The sequence below is a fragment of the Pelobates fuscus genome, chromosome 4, assembly GCF_036172605.1.
Source record: "Pelobates fuscus isolate aPelFus1 chromosome 4, aPelFus1.pri, whole genome shotgun sequence".
Classification (NCBI taxonomy): Eukaryota; Metazoa; Chordata; class Amphibia; order Anura; family Pelobatidae; genus Pelobates; species Pelobates fuscus.
The window spans coordinates 256,159,247-256,186,867 of record NC_086320.1 but is presented as its reverse complement, the minus strand read 5'-3'; the positions used below and the strand labels follow the sequence as shown (position 1 = coordinate 256,186,867).

The window sequence follows — 27,621 nt, the reverse complement described above, 5'->3', positions numbered from 1 at the left end:
TGCAATTTCAACTAATTACTGTTATGCATCACAAGCATATCTCAAGTTGCCCTTTTAGGGGTCCTTCTTGCGTATTTAATTTTTTTTGTACTTGCACTGTGGGGATGTAACATGATTAGCCTCATAAAAACAATCTTTGTGGTACCTATTATATGTTCTGAGAGACTTCAACTTCCACACCGGAACCGTGCCATGCTTCAAGGCTATATCAGCAGACGTCTACTAGAAAATATGTCATCACTCAGAAATCTCTCAGTTTATATATATATATATATATATATATATATATATATATATAACATGACTGTGATTGCACACAGCTGCCATTTGGAACAATATTCAACCCTCTCACAGCAAGAGCAGGAAGGTGAGATAGCAACAGTGTGAGAACTCTCAGCGGATGCAGATAGGATCATACACTTCACCTGTCAGTACTTGTCGGCTGTTTGACAAGAAAAAGAAAACACCTAATATAAGAAATATGCATTTTTTGCCATTATTTAAAATATCCAAACATTAAGTCACTACCTAATCAGCAAGCACATTGTAGGCACTGTGTATGCTTCACCTCATTAAACTGGCTATAGTGTCTGAAGTTCCCTGGTACCATAATTTCATTAAACATTAAACAGTTTGTAAAAATTTTATGTTTTCATTATAAACAAGAGCAGCAATGGGCAGCTGTGATTGGCTGAGAGTGTCAGCTGACTGCTTTTAGCCTATCAGAGCTCCAACTGACGGTATAAAATAGTATGACAACAGGAAGTGTGTCATCTCTGCCTTAGCCACATCTCTAGAAGGAGCCATACTGTGGATGGCCAGAGGCCCTTACTTGGTGTTAAACTGCTCAAAATGGTTTAACACTGAATGGAGGGACAGTGCCTGGTCCTGATCAAAATTTCTGGTATTAACTTTTCAATTCTGGTTTTGTTATTCTCGGTAGAAAAAAAATAATCGTCAAATCTTTTAAAGAGAAATTCTGAGGCGTTTTTTGGGCCACAGATGTATATGCAGGCATGTATTTGCATGGTTATTTACTGTGATGATTGTCAGGAATTCAAAGTGAATTTCAAATGTAATGGAACATAATAGACACCCAGACCACTTCAGCTCATTGGAAATGTCTGGGTGCACTGTCCCAGTCCATTTAGCCCTGCAATTGTTATTATTGCAGTTATTAATTAACTGCAATAATTATCTTGCACGGTTAACTCCACCTCTAGTGGCTGTCTACTCGCTGCACATGCACCTAGATCCCCCCCTCTGGCTTAGGTTAGTGGAGGAGGAGCAGAGGCAGAGCCTGACCCAGCACTGAGGGACATCGGGATGGATTCAGGTAAGTGTCAGAAGTGTTTTTAACCCTTCCAGCGCCAAGGGGGGTGCAAGGGAGAGAGACATTGTAGGTCTGAATATTGCTTGAAAAAATGTTTTCCCTGTCTCAATTCACAGCAATTTTTACTTTAGTGAATAACCCGATGAAGCCCTAAGGCGTGTGTGTGGTCGCTGCACATGCGTATTAGGTCCCCCCTATCACTGAGGTCGTGGGAGGAGGTTCCGGATCCAGCACCGAGCAACCCCAACACTTGAATAAGGTAAGTGAATGAAGCGGGGTCATACCGCAGAGGGACACTATCGTGTTAAGAATACAGTTTTGTATTCCTAACACTATAGTGTTCCTTAAAAAAATAATTAATTGAAACCCAATTTTTCTAAATTCAGGTCAGAGGAGCCTGATAGGAATATAGAGCTAGGGTGGGCTCTCCCTTCCCCCTCTCCCCTCTGTGCCTCCTCCAAACTCATGTGACTCTCTCTGTAAACTGTGAGTAAGTGACCTAAACTTACTTTGCCCAGCAATGCTAATCTGGACATGGGCCGGGTTATGCTGTTAAAGGGCAGCATCACATTATCGATTACCTGATTAGAGTATGAGGGTTGCCCCAAGTGTGAGGGCCCCTTTATGAGACCCCCACAGATTGTGGGCCACGGTGAGACCACATCAGCTGCACTGGTGGTAGTTACAAGTGGCAGTTTTAAGCCATTGCTTGTTATCCTCGTATCACACCTGTCAGCTGCCTTGGAACATCTGGCATAAGACTAATTTTATGCCCCAATGTCATAACATATAACAATTGCATTGTTGTTAATTAAAATGCTGTTTCTAACATGCTTATTTTATTAGCTATTTAAACATTTTAATCAGTGATGAACATGGTGTATCCGGCCATTTTAATGTGAGAGTTTGTACACACCTGCATGGCAAAATGTCCTTGAGAATGGTTTTCAAAATGTGGGGATAATTGCTGAGCAAAAAAACATTACAAATGTGTCTTCATATACAAGGGTAAACAATGCTAATATAATGCTAATAATTCAAATGTGTCTTCATATACAAGGGTAAACAATGCTAATATAAGTCATGGTTCTGCTGCAGCATTAAAATGTTCACCCAATATCAATATTTACACATTATTCATTTCATTCCCTTGAGTTATTGATGTAAACAAAGCATGTGCAAATAATGTATGATCTGCAAAAACACATAGCTTTATTGTACACACATGAACTTAATTTTATTCTCAATTGCAAATAACTTAAAAGCGCACTTTAAGAACATTTTTGGGATTTGCATTAAGGGTTTACTCTGAGCACCACAGCCAGTACAGCAAGCTGTTGTGGTAATGGTGCCAGGAGACTCTGTCAAACTGTTCAATAACAGTTTAAAACTTAGTAAGTGGGTCTCTCGGGGACCGAGTATTGCTATGCTAAAGCAGAACCAGTATATTGTTAGTTTCAATCTCTAATTTGGCTTAAACATTCTGTTTAGAAATTATACTTTTTTAGATTTACTAATCAGAAATACAGATTCTAGGCAATGAGGATGTAATGTATGTATATGTTGCAAAGCCATATCATTAAAACAACACACTTTAGAACATTTGTAATTACCGTATATACTCGAGTATAAGTCGAGTTTTTCAGCACATTTTTTGTGCTGAAAAACCCCAACTCGACTTATGCTCGAGTCAATGTCTGTATTATGGCAATTTACATTGCCATAATACAGACAAGGGGCTGTGTAGGAGGGGGCTGGCAGAGAGCATTTACTTACCTTTCCTGCAGCTCCTGGCAGCTCCCTTCTCCTCCGCGCCGGTCCGGTCAGCTCCCTCTGCAAGTCCCAGTGTAAGTCTCGCGAGAGCCGTGGGGTCATAGAGAGACTTACACTGTATAGAGACTTACACTGGGACTTGCAGAGGGAGCCGACCGGACCGGTGCGTAGGAGAAGGGAGCTGACAGGAGCTGCAGAAAAGGTAAGTAAGAGCTCGCTGCCAGCCCCCCTCCACTGAACTGCCAATGCCACTGGACCACCGGGGAGTGAGAACCCCCTCCCTGCCATGTATCAATCAGGGAAGGGGGACAAAAAAAAAATAATAATAATAAAATAAAAAATAATAATACAACAAAAAAATTATTAAAATAAGGTTTTAAAAAATAATAATAAAAATGCCCACCACCCACCAAGGCTCTGCAACACACACACTGCACTCATACACACACACACACACTGCATTCATACACACACACACACACAGCATTCATACACACTGCACTTATACACACACTGTATTCATACACACACACTGCACTCATATACACACACACACACTGCACTCATATACACACACTGCACTCATATACACACACTGCACTCATACACACACACTGCACTCATACACACACACTGCATTCATACACACACACTGCATTCATTATATACACACTCTGTAAATAAATATTCAATTAATATAATTTTTTTAGGATCTAATTTTATTTAGAAATTTACCAGTAGCTGCTGCATTTCCCACCCTAGTCTTATACTCGAGTCAATAAGTTTTCCTAGTTTTTTGGGGTAAAATTAGGGGGCCTCAGCTTATATTCGGGTCGGCTTATACTCAAGTATATACGGTACATTGCTTTCATTTCAATTGTATCTTTGCTACCTTTAAGTGTCACATGTTAACAGATCTACGTTGGTAACTCACTAATCCAAAGATGCCATCTATTGTTTTCCCTTAGTTAGTAGATTTCATGGGAGAACAATGGATAGTACGCCTGGATTGATGGAATGTTCCCAAAATTCCTGGATGGAATGCACTGCTATTTCTTTATTTTTTATCCCATACTTGAATTGGATTGAGGAAATGAAAAATTGAAATTGAAAAATGTAATTGGGTTAAGAGGGTGCAGGAAATATAAATTAACCATTCAGACGATATTTTATCTGCCAACACTCTAATGTCCCTGGCAACAGTTGCCTCATTGTATCTGAAACAAGATATAAGCAGCAATTAATATCAGTACATAATTGAATTAATAAACTTATAAATTAAGGGCTGTATTCTTTTAGCATTGTAAGTTACTGAATAATAATTTCCTAATAGACGAGAACAGAGGAAGATGTATTTTAATTCTCCTTGTAAGCACAGTACATGCTGCTAATAGTATCCAGGCGTAAATGTGTAACATTGTTCTGCTCATGTTCTCCAGGAAGAAATTAAAAAAGGTAGATTTCATTGAATCCCTCCTATTAAAATACCTTGCACAATGAATGAATATTTGTGCAATCTGCATAGTGATATGTAAGCTTCCTGTCTGTTCCTGTCTGAAACATCACATCTTTAGGAATTTAGATAAGCAATATTTTAGACATGTAACCAACTGATCAACAAACATTGCTGTGAAAATCATCTCTTATATCATCCTCTCTCTTTACCTTAAATGACAGCACATCTAAGGACTAGATTCTAATATGAGATAAGCATAATCTTGGTACTGAAAAGCAATTTTCTAAAATATGTCAACTGAATACAATTAGCTCAGTTACCCTTGTACTATAATCCAGCTCTACTTAGGTTAAAATAAGGGGAGATTTACTTTCTCTATTATTCTTTCTTGGACTTTTTTTCCTCACTCAAATAGTAATTTAGGTTGACAAAAGAACCATAAAGTCCACCATAATGACTTTTCCACACATTGCTCATGGTTCTGCAGTTGATTCAATGATTTCTCCTTGAGTCAAAAGGAAACCCCACTTTGGGGAATATAGAAATGTCTATAGAAACTCTTCCATATTAATATTGTGATCTGTAATGGTCTTGTGATCTTACTTTGTAGAGTGAGTGTTGGTGTGTGTGCATAGCATATAAACAGAATTAGTCTTGCTTCCTTATACTTAGCAAATGTAATTTTTGGAATTCTTCTGGGCCACCAGCAACCTCTGCGCAATGTAAAATATTGAGATATACCCATAATCCTCCTGTGTGATGCCAACATACTAGCATCTTTACCATTATGCAGGCATCTGAAAGTCACTCCACTCATATACTTCATAGCCAGCGCTAGCATCATCTGCTAGGAAGATTCCACAGAAACACATGTGCTGTGGTTGCTATTCTTGGGACATCAGAAGGCCGGCTGTAGGAGGTCTTGTCTGCACTCCCTTGTCAGTCAAATCCTCAGCATAGAGTATATGTCAAAGATTTGACTACTAGTTGGCAGATATACCTATTCTATTCTCCAATTTCTAGCAGAAAGTATAGATAAAAATTGGGGCATGACAGGTACAGCATAATCTCAACATTGGTATTTTAATTGTATTGCTCTTTATTTGCATGTCCACCTGTCAGTCCATAGTATAAACTTCTCTTTGGTAACAAGGAAAAGTGGGTGAATCCTTCTAGAGTTCTCCTACTCTCTGTCACTATGCTACTTTGCAGTAAACATTTATCATGCAGGAAAGAGACAATAGAACAGTTTGATGCTGAAGTACTGGTAGTAAAGCCAGTATGTTGGTTTTGCTGGGGAGGATTGTGATGCTGCGGGGAGTGTCCTAAACAGGGCCAATTTCAGGGACGGGTGGAACGTGATGGTGGCCGTTATAACAATGTAACACCCACTGACCCTTCAAGAATTGTGGTGATGGAGTTGGGCGTAGCAGATAGAAGCTACTAAAGCAACAAATTATATAATTCATCAAAATTATGCCTTATGAATTTACTGCCTTAGTTAGAACTGAACAGTAAAAATGACAAAATGTCATTCATATATATTATACTTACAGCAGAGGAAATAAAGACTACAATAAGAAAAAGAAAAATTCTCTGCCCAAATGTGTGGTTTTGTCAGATTTGGTATATTTGTTTTTACAGATCTAATTATATGCTTAGATACATAATATATTTACTCAGATGAACTTGTTGTGGAAGGGTCACTTTGATGAACAGGTTACCAGATGGCTGTCAGTATTGCTTCACTCATGGTTCATTCAGAATTATTCTTAAAGGAACACTATATCGTTAGTGATACACATGTGTATTCCTCACACTATACATGACCAGGCCCATGCAGCCAGTATTAAAATTGTGTGTTTTGCTTACCTTATTCCATTGCACCACTGGTCTCCGGCATCCCACCACACCTTTTTTGCTGAGATGATCAAGCTTGATAATCTCAGGCAATCCAATGCTTTACCATGAGAAAGCATTGGGAGTTTAGACTGCAGGCGTGGCAACACACCATGGTGCACTAATACAATGGCCCCTCTATGACCATCTGATAAAAATAGTGGAATAGTTCAAATGGGGGGGGGAGGGGTAAGGCACCATTTATTGACCTGAAGGGGGGCATTGCACCATTCATTGAGCTACTTTCATATTTATCCATATAAACCCATTCAAAACAAAGTGCCTACAGTTCCCTTAGCATCATGAGAGATGCAGCAGGAGAGCTACCTATTTGGAACCACTAGTCAAAAAAATAGAGACAAACAAAACATTTTTACGGCACATTCTTATCCTGATTTATAGCTGTAAACAGAAACTATCTTGCAAACCAGTGTGTTGAAGGAAAAAGTTGGTAGACACAATGTTTTGTGAATTTCCTTTCAATATTATGTAAAGAGCATACTTACAAATATACTTTAAAAGTTTGGACAATGACCAACAAGTTGTATAAGAGCGCTATTTTAACTCATGACTTAACCCCTTAAGGACCAAACTTCTGGAGTAAAAGGGAATCATGACATGTCACACACGTCATGTGTCCTTAAGGGGTTAATCTGAGTTGGAGCCAGTTTTTGGCTGTGAAAAATCACCCTTACGTTCTTGGACTTCACAAATTAACCCAAAATAGTTTAATTATTCCAGCTGTCGGTGTGGTTGTAATCATGAATATGTTTTTGTAAAATGCGCAAGTTGTATTTTTTTGAGGAAGAAGAAAACATTGAAGAAGAATTCAAAGTCTAAACTATTCTCACTGGTTCCCACAGCAAGGGTGGATATGTGTCTGAAACGCCATGTCTCAAATAAAGGGATAACATTTCAGATAAGGGAAGTGTTGTTATGTGAAAAAGAGAGAATACAATCTTTTGTTAATAACTAAATGCAAATTTTTTTTTTTAAAGCTGTGCCAAAAGAGTCATTACAAACACCATCTGGAATAGATGAAAAGATACCCTTTATTTTCAAACTAAAGCCTCACTCATAAGGGATCCTGGTGCATTCAGATTATTTGTGTTACTTTTACGTAAGTGCTTGCCTAGACTTGGTCAAGTCAGGTCCCTCACTACCTCCTTAACTACCTGCAGCTTAGAAGTAAATTGGTTGTCGGGGATAGATAGATAGATATATAGATAGATAGGCACAGAGACAGACAGATAGATTAGGTTAGATCAGATTGGGGTGACTAAAAGGTGGATCCCCTGATGTTATAGAACTACAACTCCCATGATGCTTTGCATGCCTTTAAAATGAGAAAGCATCATGGTGTGGATAGCATCTTTGAATAATCTAAATTTGAGTTCACCATTATGGGAACTGCATCCGCGGTGAAATTAGCTATTTCACTATCCAAAGTATATAATTTCACCTATACGTGATTGCTCAACTACAATGCCTAGATTACATTTTCTAAGTTACCTCAAATAGAGCATTCTTCCCCACACATTTACAGAAGGCAGGTTCACTGACTATTTTATTTTATTTTAAGTAGTAGATTGAAATAGAGTACAGAAAGCCGAGATTTTAAAATAGCTCCAACAGATTAATTAGAGAGACACTCCAGGCATCTAAACAAGTTAAAGGGACTCTCTAGTACCAGGAAAACATATCCGTTTTCTTGGCACTGCAGTGACTTACCTGAATCCAGCACCGATGTCCCAACTTTAAAGAAACACTATAGTCACCAAAACAACTTAGCTTAATGAAGCAGGTTTGGTGTATAGAGTATGCCCATGCAGTCTCCTGCCTAATTCTATGCCATTTCGGAGTTAAATCACTTTGTTTATGCAGCCCTAGCACACCTCCCTGCATGAGATCCACACAGCCTTCCTAAACACTTCCTGTAAAGAGGCATCTAATGTTTACACTTCCTTTATTTCAAATCCTGTTTAATTTAGCATTTCTTATCTCCTGCTCTGCTGATAACTTGCTAGACTTTGCAGGAGCCTCCTGAATGTGATTAAAGTTCAATTTACAGAGAAGGAGATAAAAAAAAAGTTTAAGGTAAGTTACATCTGATTGAAAATTAAATAATTTTGTTTTCATGCAGGCTGTGTTAGTCACAGCCAGGGAAGGTGTGACTAGGGGCTGCATAAACAGAAACAAAAGTGAATTAACCCTAAATGGCAGATAATTGAGCAGTGAAACTTTAGAGTCATGGTCTATACATCACAACTGCTTAATTAAGCTAATGTTTTTTATAAGTGACTATAGTGTCCCTTTAACTTCTGTTTTTCTTTAGTTTCTTTTTATTTCATAGCTTTAATGTATACTTATTCTTATCCCCTTCCGTTCCTTCCTTCTTTCTTTGATATCCCCCCCCCCCCCCCCCAGCCACGCCATATATGCTCCTCTCCCTCCCTCCCTGTAATGCAAGTAATGAATTTCACTCCAGCCCCTGTCAGTCTACATCACAACCCACTGTTCACCTCTTCCCCTCAAGGCCCTGTCAGCCAACCTCTCTACTCGCTGTTAACCTCTTTCCCTCCAGGCTCTGTTAATCAACTTCCCAAACCACTGTTAACACTATCCCAAAACAAAATAGAATAATAGGTCATGGGTTAAATGACCTAACATTTTATTCCATATGTATTCCAACTGCTGCCACTCTCCACAACTGACTGTTTAGGGAATGGAGAAGAAATGTGGGTATATAGAGACTGTAGCATTTAAAGGAATTTAAAATATGTGCTTCTTGTCTGCATTAACACATGGGTTTCTTTCTGTCCCTTGCCACAACTATTTCATAGATCAGCTCATAGTAATAATAATAAAAGACAGGAACATGTAATGCTGTGCTACACTTTATAAAAACGAGAGATAGGATGAAGGAAGAGGTTTGTAGGTGATATTTTGGGGCCTTGTGCTGTGAACTATTTGGCCAAAATCCTAGAATAACAGCATGTCTCCCAGTAAATCAGCTGGATGTGTACAAAGGACCCTTAATAATACATGAATGTGTAAAACCAGATGTCTGGTAATCTGAACCTATATACATGTATTGCAGTCCATTCACAAGTTTGCAGCTGTAATTAAGATGCTAATACACAATAAAGTCTTTTGTCGGTGATAACTTAAAATTCAATACTTTCATGAAACTTCAAAACGAGCAGGATAAATCCTAGCTGGATTGTATTAATTTCTAACCGAGAAGGTCAACAAACAGAACTTGCCGTTTCTTCTATGTTCTGTTTATGAAAATAAATGAAAATAGGAATAAGCCTACATTATATGTGATCTGATTTCTTTGGGAAAATCACTGAATAATCTTTAAGTTGTTACATCGCAATGTTTAATGTCAGAGGCTCCTGGCTGAATGATCATCCTGGTCTTCTAGTTCCTATACAAGCATTGCATATTTCAGAAAAGTAATTAAGTACATCTAGCAGGAAACCGTAAACTGGCATGCAACGAAGGGAAAGACAGAAACAGCATGTCTAAACATTGAAAGTATGTTGATATGTTAAAGGAACACTTTAGTGGTAGGAATACAGCAATGTATTCCTAATACTAAAGTGCCTTTCTGCTTCGTTGCCTCCTCCCAGCATTGTAAAATAACCCTTTATTCACTTAACCGATTTTAGCGCCAAAGTCATCCGATGGGGGGGACCTAATACACATGCGCGGCAAGCGCCATACGCATTACGCCTTCCTTATAGAAAAGCATTGCCTTTCCTATAGGGTTTTCTTTGACCCTGTGTGTGTGTGTGTGTGTGTGTGTGTGTGTATTCATTACTTTTTATTTGGTGTCATGGCCTATAGTTAAATAAAACAGTTAGAATACTTTTTTTTTTCTTTACTTTTTTTAAAAATGCACAGAAATAATTTTATGGCATGAATTGGGTTAATCCTGGTCTTTTTAACAACCCATTCCCTAAACATGTCATGTCTTTTTTTTTATAAATACGGATAGACTTGGATTCCTTACAGACATCTAAGAAATTGGCTAGACTCCCAAAACTGATCAAGTGTTAAGACATTTTCCAAAACACACTCTAATTTCTAAAACAAAAAAAAATACCAATGTCACACATCGGTACTATTGTCTACACCTGACACACAATGTTCTATACATTCTGTTGTGTTTTGTTTTTTTTGTATTCATTTTGATTCATTCAATTCAGTTTTCAAATTCATCAGCAAAATGTGATTTTAAAACAGTTTTTTATAATGTACACTCCTTTAATAAAGTATGAACCAGGATTAAATGGCAGTTGTTTCACCTTATTCCTAAAACTGACTTACCCCAAAGAAAGTGAATCAATGGTAATTTTCATAATTCCCAACAGTGTGTTTAACTGAGTCATCCATATTCAGGCAGAACTTTATTCCTATGAGTTTATATAACCATTAATGTAATAATATATGAACGAGTTTGGCAGCATATAAGTCAAACAAAAGAATTCCACCATATAAGGCTCAGCTGGGGGGAAGCGTGATATCAACTATACCATGTGCTAAGCAGCAGTTGATGCTTCAATGCAAAAATCCCTAACCAGCATGTCATGTGTGATATATGTGGTGTTCAATTATTATCCTGGCTACAACACTATTTCTAAGGGGTCTTACACTGAAGCAGTGCCCATATGTATCACTTGCCTGCCAGCCATGAATAGTTGGAGCCAGAATGAATCACTTAACAAATCATCAGTTGTCCATTGAGTTTTTTTCTGTAGCAGCACATGTAAGTGTGGATACCCAGTAAAAAAAAAAAAACAACTGTGCCTACGGTTTGTCTTGGATGGCTTTGACATAGCATAGGACAATGTTGGCAGAACCACAAATGAGTAGATCATGCCCCATGCAGGTAGAAGTAGAAGACACTTGTAATGATAGAAATATAGAATGTGACGGCAGATAAGAACCATTTGGCCCATCTAGTCTGCCCAATTTTCTAAATACTTTAATTAGTCCAGGGCCTTATCTTAAGTCTAGGATAGCCTTATGCCTATTCCACGCATGCTTAAACTCCTTTACTGTGTTAACCTCTACCACCTCAGCTGCAATGCTATTCCATGTGTCCACTACACTCTCTGTAAAGTCCTACTTTCTGAATTTTTTTTTAAACCTCTGCCCCTCTAATGTATGACTATGTCCACTGGTTGTGGTAGTTTTTCTTCTTTTAAATATAGTCTCTTTCTTTACTGTTTTGATTCCCTTTATGTACCGTATATACTCGAGTATAAGCCGACCCGAATATAAGCCGAGGCCCCTAATTTTACCCCCAAAAAATGGGAAAACTTATTGACTCGAGTATAAGACTAGGGTGGGAAATGCAGCAGCTACTGGTAAATTTCTAAATAAAATTAGATCCTAAAAAAATTATATTAATTGAATATTTATTTACAGTGTGTGTATATGAGTGCAGTGTGTGTATGAATGCAGCGTGTGTATGAATGCAGCGTGTGTATGAATGCAGTGTGTGTGTGTATGAGTGCAGTGTGTGTATTAATGCAGCGTGTGTGTATGAATGCAGCGTGTGTATGAGTGCAGTGTGTGTGTATGAGTGCAGTGTGTGTATATGAATGCAGTGTGTATATGAATGCAGCGTGTGTATGAGTGCAGTGTGTGTGTATGAGTGCAGTGTGTGTATGAGTGCAGTTTGTGTGTATGAGTGCAGTGTGTGTGTATGAGTGCAGTGTGTGTGTATGAGTGCAGTGTGTGTATATGAGTGCAGTGTGTGTATATGAGTGTAGTGTAAGTGTGTGTGATGCAGTGTGTGTTTGTGTATGTGTTGCAGAGCCTTGCTGGGGGGTGGGCATTTTTATTATTATTTTTTTAAATTATTATTTAAAAAAATAATATTATTATTATTATTTTTTTTATATTATTTTATTATAATTTATTTTTTTTCGTCCCCCCTCCCTGCTTGATACATGACAGGGAGGGGGGCTCTCACTCCCTGGTGGTCCAGTGGCATGGGCTGTGTAGGAGGGGGGCTGGCAGAGAGCATTTACTTACCGCTCTTGCAGCTCCTGTCAGCTCCCTTCTCCTCCGCGCTGGTCTGGTCAGCTCCCTCTGCAAGTCCCAGTGTAAGTCTCACGAGAGCCGCACTATGACCGCACGGCTCGCGCGAGACTTACACTGGGAGCTGACCGAGGTGCTGAACGGACCGGCGCGGAGGAGAAGGGAGCTGACAGGAGCTGCAGGAGAGGTAAGCGCTCGCTGCCAGCCCCCAGTCTGTATTATGGCAATGTAAATTGCCATAATACAGACATTGACTCGAGTATAAGCCGAGTTGGGTTTTTTCAGCACAAAACATGTGCTGAAAAACTCTGCTTATACTCGAGTATATACGGTATATATGTTTCTATCATATGCCCTCTGTCTCGTCTTTTCTCCAAGCTATTAAGATCCTTTAACCTTTCCTGGTAAGTTTTATCCTACAATCCATAAACCAGTTTGACTTATCCCTCCTGGAACATCATCCCTGTTTTAGTATCATCAGCAAAAAACATACCTTACTATCAAGACCTTCTGCAATATCAGTAATATAAATATTAAAGAGAATGGGTCCATGTACAGATCCCTGAGGTACCCCACTGGTAGAAGGTCTTGCTTCAAATATACTCCATTGACTACAACCCTCTGTTGCCGCTGCCTTACCCATTCAACAAAATTGGAATCCAAACTTAAAGATTGCAGTTTATTGGTGAGCCTTCTATGTGGAACAGTGTCAAAAGCATTACTGAAATCTAGGTAAGCAAAGTCTACTGCATCCCCCTGATCTATTATGTTAGTTACCCAATTAAAATAATCAATAAGATTAGATGGATAGCAATTAATACTAGAATATGAATATAGGTGTCAGCAGACTCTTGGTTACAAGAAATGTTATCTGCATATAGCAACTTTACCCTTTTACATGAGTGGTTGTGCATTGTACACACATTTTAATAAGGTGTACTAAAATGTATGGATATAATTGCAATAACCTTTAATTTTTTAATCTATTAGCATGTCTTTAATTTCATGGATAGTATGAAATATTGTAAGGAAAGGAAATTTAATTTTTAGTTCATAATTCAATAATTACATGTAAATTAATTACTTTAAACTTCCTCTGTCACCTTGAGGCCTCTCTGCATATTTTGCAAAGGCCTCAAATAGTTATTTCAACGCTTGGTACTTGGTAACCATGGGGTGCAGAGGAGACGTACATTTTACTTACCTGAAGCTGTCCCTTGCAACTGCTACCATCTGCAGCTGCTGGACCCTCTTTCCCACATCAGTGCTATATGTGCAAGAGTAATGTCTTGTGATGACAATACTAGTGACGGCTGGGGAAATACAAAACTTACCAAAGATTCACCTTTTGTCAAGCAGAGATAAAATACATACTACAAAAGGGTATCTACTGTTAGGAGAAAAATAATGAAAAAGAAGAAGTGAGGGAGAGAAGAGGAGGAACAGATTGAAGAAAGGCAAGTATAGGGTGACAGATCTGCTTTAAATTTACCTTTTGGGTGATTTACATTTCCAGACATTAGTGCCTATACCAGGGGTAGGCAGACTTTTGGCACTCCAGATGTTGGAGCCTTAATCTCCCGTCATGCTTTGCCACCCATATGGAAAATGGAATATGGAATCTACAACAACTGTACTGCAGAAGTTTGCCTACTCCTAGCCTATACACTATCAATAAATTATATTTTGGATATATATTTGGAGAAAGGACAGTTTCTTTCTGAAGTTATAAATTAGATATATTTTTTTGAAAATAGTTTAGAAAATGTATATACTAACTCAAAAATGAGATTCAACATGATTCAACATGTCAGGTTTCACATCTGACCTAGTGTGAATGCATGTTACAGTTATTTTACGGAGATTTCCTAGCACCAAAACCACTACAGCTTAATGGAGTGGAGTGGGGGGTGTCGAAAGTATATGGGAAGATCTTCATGAGTTAGCATAACCTCTGTAAACCTGTTTAAGAAAACACTGTCTGATTTCTTCTTGAAACATTGCACTCTCAATGGGATGTTTAAGCATATGTGGTGGGATTGCCCTCGGGTTCACCCTACTGTGAGAGTATCGGGGTGTGGAGGTGTTTCTCTCACGTTTTCCATAGACCATTCAAATTAGACCCCTTGGTTTTTCTGTTATCTAGATCTATTAAGAAATGCCCCCATTGATCACAGAGACTATTTAATAAACATAACGTTGGCAGCTAGGTGGCACTGGCAGCTGCATGGTTAAACTCATCTATTCCTTCTATGGCTGAAATGAAGAGTAAAATAGCAGAAATGTATTTTATGGACAAACTTACTGCTATAGTCCGTAACTCAATGAAGTTGTTCTTTAACGTTTCGGAAGAATATGTGATCTGACTTTGACCTTTTTCTTGTTAGCAGATATTTTTTCCTCTTGTGTCACAGTGGGTAGTTTTTATTAGTATGTTAAATTGTGTTTTATTTTATTTTTTGTTGTTTCTCCATTCTTAATCCAACATATGATAATACAGGGTGGTTTTTCTCTTGGATGTTAAAACTTTAAAAAAACTAAGCACTATTCCATGCATATATGCATTACTTTACCTTGTGCTGTTACTGTGCCTCACTATAAATAATTAGCACTTGTTTAGCACTTGTTTTGCCATGCTAAATGTCTCCCATAGAGGGAGATTTGTCAGCACAATAGCATGTATTATTCTGCATCAAGATGGTATATAAGGAACAATCTCCATGAAAACCAAGGCAAAGTCACTCAACATGTAGCACGTTTCTCCCAGAATAGCAGTCATTTTGCTTTTGCATAGACTACAGCAGTGATTCTAGCATCCCCATCTCAATTGGATGGCAAAGGGACATAATAACTACATCGTGACTGCACTGTATACAATGTTTTCTTTAGTGTCACTAAATTCCTTATATATGAAGTCATCTCCACCCTCTTCTTAGTCCATTCTTCCTTTCTTTTCTCTCTACTAGTTCTCTTTACTATGCTTAGTTTTATTTCACTTATAGGAGACTCAAAATGTAAGTCTACCACAACAAAGAATAGTAGATACACTGCCTGTGGGAAGGGGCCCATAGTGACCACGAAACAAAATTAAAGGGGTTACTCCTTGGCTAGGAGTGATCTGCAAAAGTGATGGAACTACTGTCGGTGCAGACTGTGTGGCTGCACTGGGGTCTGCACACTGAGGGGACCATCAGGTTGCCGATAACCTTGGGGCCACCAGATGGGCATTTGTCCTCAGGGACCTCTCTCACATTGGCAGCCAGTGCTGGGAGCAATGTTAATACAGCTAACATACATGGAACTATACAGAGAGGAGGGGTATGGACTGATTCCAAAGAGCCCTAGTCCGCAGATGCCACCCTCCCACACCAAAAAGTTAGAAATCAGGAAGGTGGCTAAAAGATGACCAGCATATGTTTGTTATTGTGTGTGTCTGTATCTGTATGTGAGTCAGTAAGTATATCTGTATGACTGTGTATCTGTATGTGTGTCAGTGTTTGTATATGTGTGTCAGTGCATGTATCTGTATGCGTGTCAGTGTTTTTATCTGTGTGTCTGCATGTGTTTGTGTCTGTGTGTGTATATGTGTGTCAGTGTGTGTGTGGCAGTGTATGTGGCAATGCATGTGTATATGTGCATACATCTCAGCATTTAAACACCAGCACTACACACAAATACACCTCTACATTCAACTGTCAACACTAAATACAAACACCAACATTATATATAAACAAATTAAAACACCAACATTATATATAAACACACTGTGGTACTGTTTTCCTTGCAGGTGGCAGCACTGGGGGCTGGTTTTGCTTCCCCCCTTCTAGGGGATTTTTGGTAGTTGGTGACCAGTGTGGCGAAACCGACCTCGCCACGTGTCCTTGGAGGGGGCTGCTTGCCCGCCTCTTGCCTTTGGACTATGGACCCGACTTTATGTGAATGTGTTAACCCAGATAGCTATGCCATGGAGCCCATTCGTGTAGTTAAAGACTTCGGCTCCATGGCAATTGAACTGTGTGAATAGGATCTGAGCGCTATTCGGTAGTTTTGTGCGCTCAGATCCCAGCTATCTGGGGATATGTGACATGTCTGTGTTTTATGTATAAAATGTGACTTTGTGTATTTTATAGTATTTTAATGCTTTGTGCTCACCATGTGCATAATGGAGTCTTGTCTCTGTCCTGGGAGATAATTGAATTACTTCTCAATTATCTCCAGGATAGAAGACTCTGAAACCGGTCTGGGCCAGATAGCCATGTGCCAGCCAGGGCCCAAAAAGATATTTTACTAACTTCTGAACCCCTGGTCTGATTTATGCCATTTTTTAATATGTTGTTCCCCTGAATGGATTGATTGTGAATGTTGGTTAAAAAGTATGTTTTAAACTGTATGTATAATTGGATTACCTCTCAGGCTAAGGGGAGGGAATCTGTGGGATGTAACCATTGTGTGATTGGTGTATTGTAAATCCCTCCCTTGCATGGGAGAATCCTTTATAAGACAGTGTGTGAATAAATCTAGAGTTCCTGTTTTACCCTCAAAGTGAAGTGTCGTCTCATTCTTGGTGGAGGATTTATTGCATGCTGTTTCAGTTTGACTGCTAGGAGTGCAAACCTATTCAAATGGTTCCTATTCAACTGTCTACAGCATTCAGAGGCTTGAGAAGATTTATATGCTTCTCAGATTCGGTGATTGTGGTGTCTGCCAGAGTGCTTGGAGTCCTCAGAAAACGCTAGGAGCATCCTTTAACGGAGGTACCCAGTCGGGGTGCCAGGCGATCCGTTACAACCAGTTTGTTTAATCAAACGTGCCCTGGGAATCACTAGTATATTAGTTTACTCCTAAACTTTGAGCTTGTCGGTTTGTTTTGGTTAATTAGTCCTAATGGGCAGGAGTGTCTTAACCTTCCCTCTACTGTTTGTGGCTCATTAGGGCAGAGAAGAAGGCACTGGCTGGACTGTTGCGCCCAGCCACAGTTCCTTGGTAGGATGCCAAAGATATCCCTGGTAGTTATTTTGCCTCTGCTTGTGCCGATGTTGTGGAGGATAAGGTTTGAGATACATCCTCTTGTGGTCTGAGAAGTGTAGTTAATCAGTCAGCATCAACACCCAGGCTAAACTATATTTCTACTATGGCCAGTCAGTTGAACGTTATGTGATGCCCTAATGTTGTAAATAAACATCGCTCGCATTTGGCCTTTCACTACAATCATTGTTGTTCATGGAACAGGGGGCTCTAGGACATTACCCTTTGTGTACAATGAATCACATATTCCTATAGATGTACAACTTAAATAAATATAAATAAAAATAGTGTTTTTAGAACCTTTTTTGTACAGTGTACGTTTCCTTGCACAGTCTGATTTCTCACAGCCATTCATCACTTTCTGTGAATCTTTAAAACATATACTGCAATATATTATAGACTGCTAAAACAACAACACGACTGAGACCTCCACCTCCACTGCAGTTTTTGGACTGTGCTAGAAAACACTGTGCTCCAATATTACTCTCAATGCCTGCTAGAAGTAATACAACCAGTAAAATGCCAAGACAAATATTTCTAAGCCCTTACATTACTGGTTACTGGCTGGTTATATACAATGCAATATGTGAAACATTAAATTATTAGTTATCAGACACTTACCACAACATCTTGTATATGGAATATTTCAGCTCCATTGGATGGAAGAGTATTTGGAAACCAGATATTAACGAATGATCCAGGCAATGTGCTTGGTCCAGAATTGTAAACCTGTAATGAAACAAATGCAAACATGAATGTAAGCATGCAAAGAGTCCCTTTGCAGTACTTTAAATAATCATACTAGTATTTATTTATCATTTTTTTGACAGTCCACTTACTGATAATACTAGCATGGTACCATGTGTGCCTAGAACTAATACAGAATATGTTAACTTCTGTTAATAGTATAGGGTGTTTTCCCTGTAAAACCCTGTCTTTTCTTCCATTGATACAAAAGTTAACTGGAATCTGAAAATCAGTAGCGATAATTACTGAGGATGTACTAGCATTCCAAAACATTAAAAACACAACAATCTCCAAAACTAAGCTGTAAAGGTCCATCTAGATACAGAACACCAGTCAAGAAGAGGGGACTGTGAACCTCTCCTAACTGTGAAATGATAACAAGTGGTCCTTCCTCTAACCTCACTTGATGATTACATTAGCAAGAGTTTAGACTGCACATGAGGTTTTGTCTATTTTTTTTTGCCTTGTTCAAGTTTGTGTATATTGCATTGTTGTTGTTTTTTTTTCTGTTTCATTGGTCTCTGTGGTGGGAATGTTTCACGTGTTTGGAGCAAGCGCTACTGTGTCTTTACTTTTAGCATTCAATGTCAAAGCTTCTGCTAATTTTGTTGTGTGCTGTATTACCACTGGCGGTTGGCTCCCTCTGTGGGCCATGCATACATGTTATTATATATTATGTTTTATGACCTCCACTGGACCACAAGGGAAAAAACTTCTCCACACACAAAACACTCCCCAAACACACACACACACACACACAAGCACTTCTTCAAGCATTTCTCCACACACAAAATTAAACCACCACAAACACAAAACTCTACCAGCACATTCATGCACACCCAGCCTCCATTCCATAGCTCTTAGCCACTCACAATTCTCAGCCACTACACACACGCAATACTTTCTCTGGATCTGCTTCTTCTCCCCAACTCCTCTCTGTTGGTGCCCCCAAGGTTCAGTCCTTGGTCCCCTACTTTTCTCCATCTATACTGCCTCCCTTGGTAAACTCATTAGCTCCTTTGGCTTCCAATATCATTTCTATGCAGATGACGCGCAAATCTACCTGTCCTCTACTGATCTCTCCCCGTCCCTCTTGACTAGTGTCTCTGACTGCCTCTCTGCTGTTTCTAACTGGATGGCTGCCCACTTCCTTAAACTAAACTTGACCAAAACTGAAATTCTGGTCTTTCCTCCCTCAAGTGTTGTTACTCCTGTGTCTGTCTCCCTCCAAGTCAACGGTGCTACCATCAGCTCCACCACGCAGGCTCGCTGCCTAGGTGTTCTCTTTGACTCTGACCTCTCCTTCAAGCCTCATGTTCAATCTATCGCCAAATCCTGTCATTTCCATCTCAAAAACATTGCGCGCATCCGCCCCTACTTAACGCCAGATGCGACTAAGGTGTTGGTCCCTTCCACTGTCTTTTCTCGCCTTGACTACTGTAATCCGCTTCTCAGTGGTCTTACGTGCTCCCAACTTGCGCCGTTACAGTCCATGAATGCGGCGGCGAGGCTCATTTTCCTGTCCACCCGCACCTCCCATGCCTCACCCTTCTGTCAGTCCCTACATTGGCTTCCTATAAAATATAGAGCTCAATTTAAAATTCTGGTTCTTGCTTTCAAATCTCTACATAATGCTGCTCCCACCTATCTATCCACCCTTATACACAAGTATGTCCCGTCTAGGCCCTTACGATCTGCTGAAGACTTACTTCTGTCCGTACTCCCACCTCTGATGCTCGCCTTCAAGATTTCTCGAGGGCTGCACCGTTCCTGTGGAACTCGCTTCCTTCCTCCATTACATGCTCACCCAGTCTCCACTCCTTCAAAAATTGTTAAAAACCCACTTCTTCATAAAATTAAACTGTTAATAGCTCCCAACTGATTCCTCTTCTGCAACTGTCACTAGTCTAATACTATCCTTACCTTTTGTGTCATTTTACCCCACTCCATCTAGCATGTAAGCTCATTGAGCAGGGCCCTCAACCCCTCTGTACCTGTGTGTCAAACTTGTCTGGTTACAACTACATGTCTGTTTGTCCACCCATTGTAAAGCGCTGCAGAATTTGACGGCGCTCTATAAATATCATAATAATAATAATAATAATAATAATAATAATAATACTCGCAAAGCACTGCCTAGGGCCCTAGGATGGGATCCCACTCTGGCATTCTGGCTAGTGTCCTGGGCAACCTTAATATGGCTCTGCCTAAATGGCATATACTTAAGCAGTGAGACTGGAGGAATATGATCTATACACCAAAACTACTTAATTGTGCGTAAGTTGTTTTAGTGCTTAGAGTGTCCCTTTAATATATAACACAGTAGCCTATTAAGGAATACATGTGAGTCATCATGTAATAACTTCATGTGGTTTCAACTAATCATAAGGTTGCTTTTCCACAAAATTGCTCATCTTGCATATTTTTGGCATATTCATTCACAGCAACCTATGCATGAAACGCATTTTTTATTTTTGTAAAAAAAAGATTTATTGTAGAATCAGACTAGAAGCTGCCTTATACAGTATAATCCCCAATGCTATCTTTTCACTTTAGTAGTCTGTCGATCCATGTTAGCAGAGAGTCTACAAAGGTTACTGTACTAGGGTATCAAAGAATAAAATATGTTACTCGTGTGAAGTGGACAGAATGCTATATATCAGTACCTCATAACTCCTGAAAAAGACACAAGGGAATAAGGAGGAAAAGAATAAAGCAGGAAGTATATATCTACTTGCTAATATTAACGTAATTTCTGAAAACAAAAATGTTTAATAGATCTCCCTATGTCCATACTTCCGTGACTGTACAGTAGGCCAACATTGACAAATTTAAATTCCTCTGGTGTTTCCATAAGCGATCTTCATGAGGTACATACAGGTTGATTTACTAGTTGTCGGAAATAACGTCTTATCTTATTTTATTAACCCCTTAATGACCAAACTTCTGGAATAAAAGGGAATCATGACATGTCACACATGGCATGTGTCCTTAAGGGGTTAAATAAGTTACATATAGGAATCAGAAAAACCTCTCTTTTATATCTAGTATAGCTTGCATGGGCTGCTTTTAAACCATAAATCACCACTTCCAGCATAGTTTTTTTCCTAACATGAGTGCAAAGTTTGCCCATCATTCAAACAAACAGCAAAAGTTATAAAATTATAACAGCAAACAGCAAAGCAGCAAAAGTAGTTAATTATAACAGCAAACAGAATATGTGTCTCATTCCTTGTGGGAGGGAGACTTGCCTAGGGGGAACACTGACAATTTTGCTTTGCATGTCTTGTGAATCATTGTGAAGTAAATTCACTTCAAGACAGCAGACAGCAGGGTTTTAATTACAATTCTCATATTATTCATGTATGTATTGTGACTTGTTTTGGTACTATTATTTTTGTTTCAATAGAAATAAACTACAAGACTTTTAAGTAGCACATATACAGGTAAGTAAAAAAATATTATTTAGTCATTTGTTGGTTTTTTTTTGTCCTTTGGTATTTATGTATTTATTTATTTATTAATATACTGTCTCAAATATTTAAGATGTAAGATAGGTAAATATTTTTTTTTTCAAGTGTGCAGTGAAATTCGTAAAATCAGGTATCTAGGAGTTTTGAGAACATTTGCCACTGGTAATGTATAGATTAACCATGTAGGACCAGGAAACTGGTGGAAGGGTTTTGCACAACTACTAATTATATAGACAAGAGGACTGGGCATACACGGTCCTCTTATTATTGGGCTAAGGTCTTGGGAACCAGTAATCTATAAGAATATCCCCCTCCTCTGAAAAAGGATGTACAAAAATAAGGGTCACCAGCACCCACTAATATATATGTACTAACTCATTGAAGGTGCAAAAACTCTGGCTCTGCAACCATTCAATTCAGAATTCAAAAATAGAAATGTCCAGTACACATTAATAGTTGGAAAATCACTCCAGACCCTTTCCAGTTGTAAACCCCTACAAGCAGTATCAAATAATAATGTGGACATGTTACAAGACAAATTAATTTGGTGACTTGGGACAATTGGTAGAAATCACTAAACCAATGACTGTCCCTGCAGCCTTTTCAATGTAAACACTGACTTTTAAGAAAAAAAAAAAGTTCAGGAAAACTATTACACTATTTTGTGAAGCCTATAACAAAAAAACCAAACAAACAAACAAAAAAAACAAACAAAAAAACAATGCATAATATACAAGAATTATCTTTAACAATCTAGCACAATGTTGTTAAACTGATCATTGCTCTAGGATCATATATTTAAAATCACTTAACTTCACAAGGATATACATTTCTAAATGGTGAGAATTGTGGATGCGCGACAGTTCCCAAAACAATTCACTTTGCTTTCTTAAACGTTTCTAGTAATGTGCAGTGAGCAATTGCTATTAATACTGCTACAAGTTATTTTTTTTCAGTGCTGGGAAGAAATTCCTGTGGTTGTTACAGTTGGGAAATAAACACTATAGTACCCCGTATTCTCTTATTTTAAGGATTTTACTGGAATTAATTGAATCAAGCCATTAGGCAAGGACGTTTACAAACTGGGGATGTTATTAAACTGGATACATCTAGAGTTAACTACCATTAATTTTCAGTAAAGGAATACTCCGAGCATTATAACCACTACAGCCTATTTAAGCACAGTTTGTCAACTTACCTGGGTCCCCCTGGGAACCTGCATCTAGTCTTCTACAACCGGAGAAGCTGGATGTCTCTGTAGATTAAAGCCTGGCCAGTGCAGGATCGAGCGTGAAGCTGAGGCTCTGAGCCAATAAGTGCAGTTCTGCAAGGTCCTGCTTTGCTCCATATAGCAATCTACCTTCTCTTACTGGAGCGAAGTGGATGAGATCAATGCAACTAGACTGTAGTGGTTCTAGTGCTTGCAGTGCTCATTTAATGAACAGATGGAGAAATGAGCATTTAATTTCAATCACATGGTCACAAGAACAAGCGATCAAAGTTAGCCTCATGCAAAAATAATATTAAAAAAACACGAATGAAAGCCAAACTTTCATACCTGAAAAGTGAAGTTCAAAGGCTGGAAGAGGCATTCTAGATCATCAAGCCGAATAAACTGCGATGCATCTACTGATTCCCCATAAACAAAAGAGGAAGGAGAGACAACTCTGAAAAATATTTGTTAAAAAAAGTTAGTTACTTGAGCTTTCTAAACTTCTCAGATAATAATGTTTCAAACACTCAGTATCAAGGACCCAGCCATTAGTACTACTGTGAAGAATGAAGCGGGACACTCTGGTAATCTGTGTAAGGCACTGTGGGATCTTAATCCTTCTTTGCATAACCTTCAAATCATATTTGGTGAAAATAGGTTTTTATGGTTGTGCAAAAAACAAGGTGCAAAAGAGTACAAAGAATGGACAACAACTCGAATAGCCTGCAATCAGTGGGTCCCCGCACAGATCATAAGCTAGTTTTAGCTCATTTTGTGCCATTACAAAAAGAATCAGGGCCATTTGCATATCAGACTGATCCCACGCAAAAGGGCAGTCCAGGTCTGAAATGCAGGTCAGCTCTCTCTGAATAAGAGACACAGCAACCCCAGACGATCGTTTCAGCCTTGTTAGACATTGTCTAACACATTGTGAGATATAGCTGGTACCCTCTAGGCTCCGTGAGCAATGGGTCTACGTCTGGATTACTTTTTAACTTGGGGAGAGCAAAAAACAAGGTACAAGTGAGCACAACATTTTTGAAGCTCTATTCATTGCTCTGATACAATATACACACACACACATATATATATATATATATATATATTTGGTATAATTTCCAAACTAAATGTTAAAAAAAGTTGTTGTGGTGCTTATTTTGACATTAGCTTTGAGGACTTTGTTAAATATATTAACCTAGTGTTTGATGTCATTGAGTGATGACAGTATATTTTTCATTAAAATGTTTTTTTACTGAAAGGCGAAATTATCTAAAAATAATTTTAGCTGTAGCGTAGAATACCATAACTATCATTTATAGTATCTTTTATGTATTATAGGAAAAATATGGTGACAGACAATACAAGATAACAGCAATTTATCCTGTTTTTACAGCCTGGGAAACGAAGATCAGATTAAAACTCTTGAATGGAAAACTAGTTTTTAAAACAACAGAAGAATGTGATTTTCCACTGCGTTAAGGACTGTACTCTTCCTCTAGCTCCAAATTAGTCATTTACCCTGTAATTGATGTGTCCACTTCATGCATCAGACTCACAGTCAGATTTAGGGTGTTATCGTGCAAAGATTCAGCTCGCTCAATATTTCCGCTGTGAGAGAAAAGAAAAAAAAATCATAAAACATCTATACATAAACAGCTATGAAATGTCATTAAAGAGCTTCCAAAATATTAAAGGGACACTATAGTCACCAAAACAACTTTAGGTTAATGAAGCTGCTTTGGTGTATAGATCATGAATCTGCTGTCTCACTGCTCACTTCTCTGCCATTAAGAAGTTAAATAACTTTGTTGATACAGACAGACACACCTCCCTGCATGTGACTTGCACAGTCTTCCTAAGCACTTCCTGTAAAGATTTATCTAATGTTTATACTTCCTTTATTACACCGTCTGTTTGATGTACAATTTCTTATCTCCTTCACTGTTAAAGTTCCATTTACAGAGCAGGAGATAAAAGCTTTTAAAGTAAGTTAACATCTGATTGAAAGTAAAAGCATTTTGTTTTCATGTCGGCTGTGTGAGTCACAGCCAGAGGGGGTGTGATTAGGGCAGGATAAACAGTAACAAAAGTGATTTAATTCCTAAATGGCAGATAACTGAGCATTGATACTTCAGAGGCATGATCTATACACAAAAACTGCTTTGTGAAGCTAAAGTTGTTTTGGTGACTATAGTCTCCCTTTATGTATGCCCACACAATATCTGAATAATTGCAGAATCGTCTGTTTTATTTTTACATAAAAGCCGACTAGTTAAAAAAAATAATAATAATACATTGTCACATTTTTGCACAACACAATAGATAAAAAATTGTTTATGGGTTGTGCATTTTTTAAAACCAGATATATATTTTTAAATAAGATTTTATGTTAGGCTGTCCTGGCATAGCTACAGAATGCCATGTAAATACATTTTGCTCCATAGGCAAAGGGTGTGTATTGCTCTTTGGGGGAAAAAAGCACACGCATACTGTGAGGCTTCTATTGTCACACACACTCACTAATATTGCATTTATCTCAAGATGCCCAAGCATGAGTAAGTGCGTTCAGATCACCACACAACATTTAATTTACTGTGGACAGGAAAATGCTGTTGGGGTATGTGCTACTTCTTATACTGACCTAGGTTGCATTACTCATGAAGGTGAATAACTGAGGAGGAACTGTTTGTAGGATATCAGGTAGTTGAAAATTATTTTGAAATGATTGCTACATGCCAACTTCCAGTTAGATGTTCATGGAGTAATTTGCCCATTGTTATGTAACATTGGGCATACCATATCCTCAGTCACATGTAATGCCTTTCTGTTCTTACTTCTATTGCACTTGGCATTTCCAATACGCATGTTTGACATGTTTCCATATTATTTCTGTACATATTATTTCAGCAATGTGCATTTCAACAGCCATTCTAGACTTAGGAATTATGGCTAAGGTGATGATCTCTCACCTTATGCCAAATACCTAAAGTTAGTGATTGCGCAGAGGTTGCTGGTGGCCCAGAAGAATTCCAAAAATTACATTTGCTAAGTAGAAGGAAGCAAGACTAATTCTGTTTATATGCTATGCACACACACCGACACTCACTCTACAAAGGAATACCATTACAGATCACAAGACCATTACAGATCACAATATTAATATGAAAGAGTTTCTATAGACATTTCTATATTCCCCAAAGTGGGGTTTACTATATAATTAAAGGGACACTATAGTCACCCGAACAACTTCAGCTTAATGAAGCAGTTTTGGTGTATAGAACATGCCCCTGCAGCCTCACTGCTCAATCCTCTGCCATTTAGGAGTTAAATCCCTTTGTTTATGAACCCTAGTCACACCTCCCTGCATGTGACTTGCACAGCCTTCCATAAACACTTCCTGTAAAGAGAGCCCTATTTAGGCTTCCTTTATTGCAAGTTCTGTTTAATTGAGATTTTCTTATCCCCTGCTATGTTAATAGCTTGCTAGACCCTGCAAGAGACTAATGTATGTGATTAAAGTTCAATTTAGAGATTGAGATACCATTATTTAAGATGAATTACATCTGTTTGAAAGTGAAACCAGTTTTTTTTTTTTCATGCAGGCTCTGTCAATCATAGCCAGGGGAGGTGTGGCTAGGGCTGCATAAACAGAAACAAAGTGATTTAACTCCTAAATGACAGTGAATTGAGCAGTGAAATTGCAGGGGAATGATAAATACACTAAAACTGCTTTATTTAGCTAAAGTAATTTAGGTCACTATAGTGTTCCTTTGATGTTTGATTTTATCACCAGGTTTGTGCTTGGATTACCTCCTATTTACCATTTTTAATTTTTATGGCTGTAAAACTGTATATTTATATACCTCCCAACATCTTAAATGAACAAAAAGGGTCACTTATTTTAGGAGTGTGACAGGGGGTGTGGTCATTGGCTGTTCTGACATATAAGGAATTTTTAGATGTCTTACTAATAAAAAAAATTGCAGCTAAAAAAGTGCATGTCTTTTCAAACAGTTTTATGAATGGGGATCCACTGATTGGCTGATAGCGTCCACTGACCAATCTCAGCCAAGTGGCGCCACTGCCAATTCTGCAAGAGCTTGCAGTTTCCTGATTTTGATAAAATGGAAGGGCAGAGAGGGAGATTTGGTGCTGGAACACAGACTTTGGTATTAAAATGAACAAGAAAGGTTTAACCCCTTAAGGTGAGCATGCCAAGTAATAAAGCATATGACAATTTTATTTACTTAGTCATGTGGTCACGTGTTCTCTTCTGGCACCATGCTTTTTATATATAACACTATATGACGAGTGAAGAAAATATTGAGAAAATCAGGGGGGGAAATTTAAAAAGCCCTTTTTTTTCCCACAGTTTTGCTTAACATCACTTCTCCACAACTAATGTTTCTAAAGAAAAATGCCTCAAAATAGATTAATTTATAAGTTCTGCTTGTAGAAATGTCTCAAATGTCTATGATTTCAGAAATTGCTTGGATTTTATAGTGCAATTATTGCATGGAGTAAGTAGATTATTGTTCTAAAAGTAAACATTTGCAAAATTGGGTATCTGGAGACTAAAATTTTAGCAGTCCCAAATCCATAAATGGTTCTTAGCGGGTTACCCCAACCAAATGCCAGTGTT

General features: G+C 38.4%; 1 protein-coding gene across 1 annotated transcript in view; it reads right to left on the bottom strand.

Annotated features, from left to right (window-relative positions):
• ITGA9 (integrin subunit alpha 9) overlaps positions 1–27,621 on the bottom strand; it is a 496,852-nt gene that overhangs the window by 46,917 nt on the left and 422,314 nt on the right. The window contains exons 21-23 of the mRNA XM_063452059.1: positions 24,498–24,587; positions 23,325–23,433; positions 18,168–18,275 (exon numbers count right to left, since the gene is read on the bottom strand). Coding sequence (XP_063308129.1) covers positions 18,168–18,275; positions 23,325–23,433; positions 24,498–24,587 — 307 coding nt within the window. The remainder of the gene's footprint in view (positions 1–18,167; positions 18,276–23,324; positions 23,434–24,497; positions 24,588–27,621) is intronic.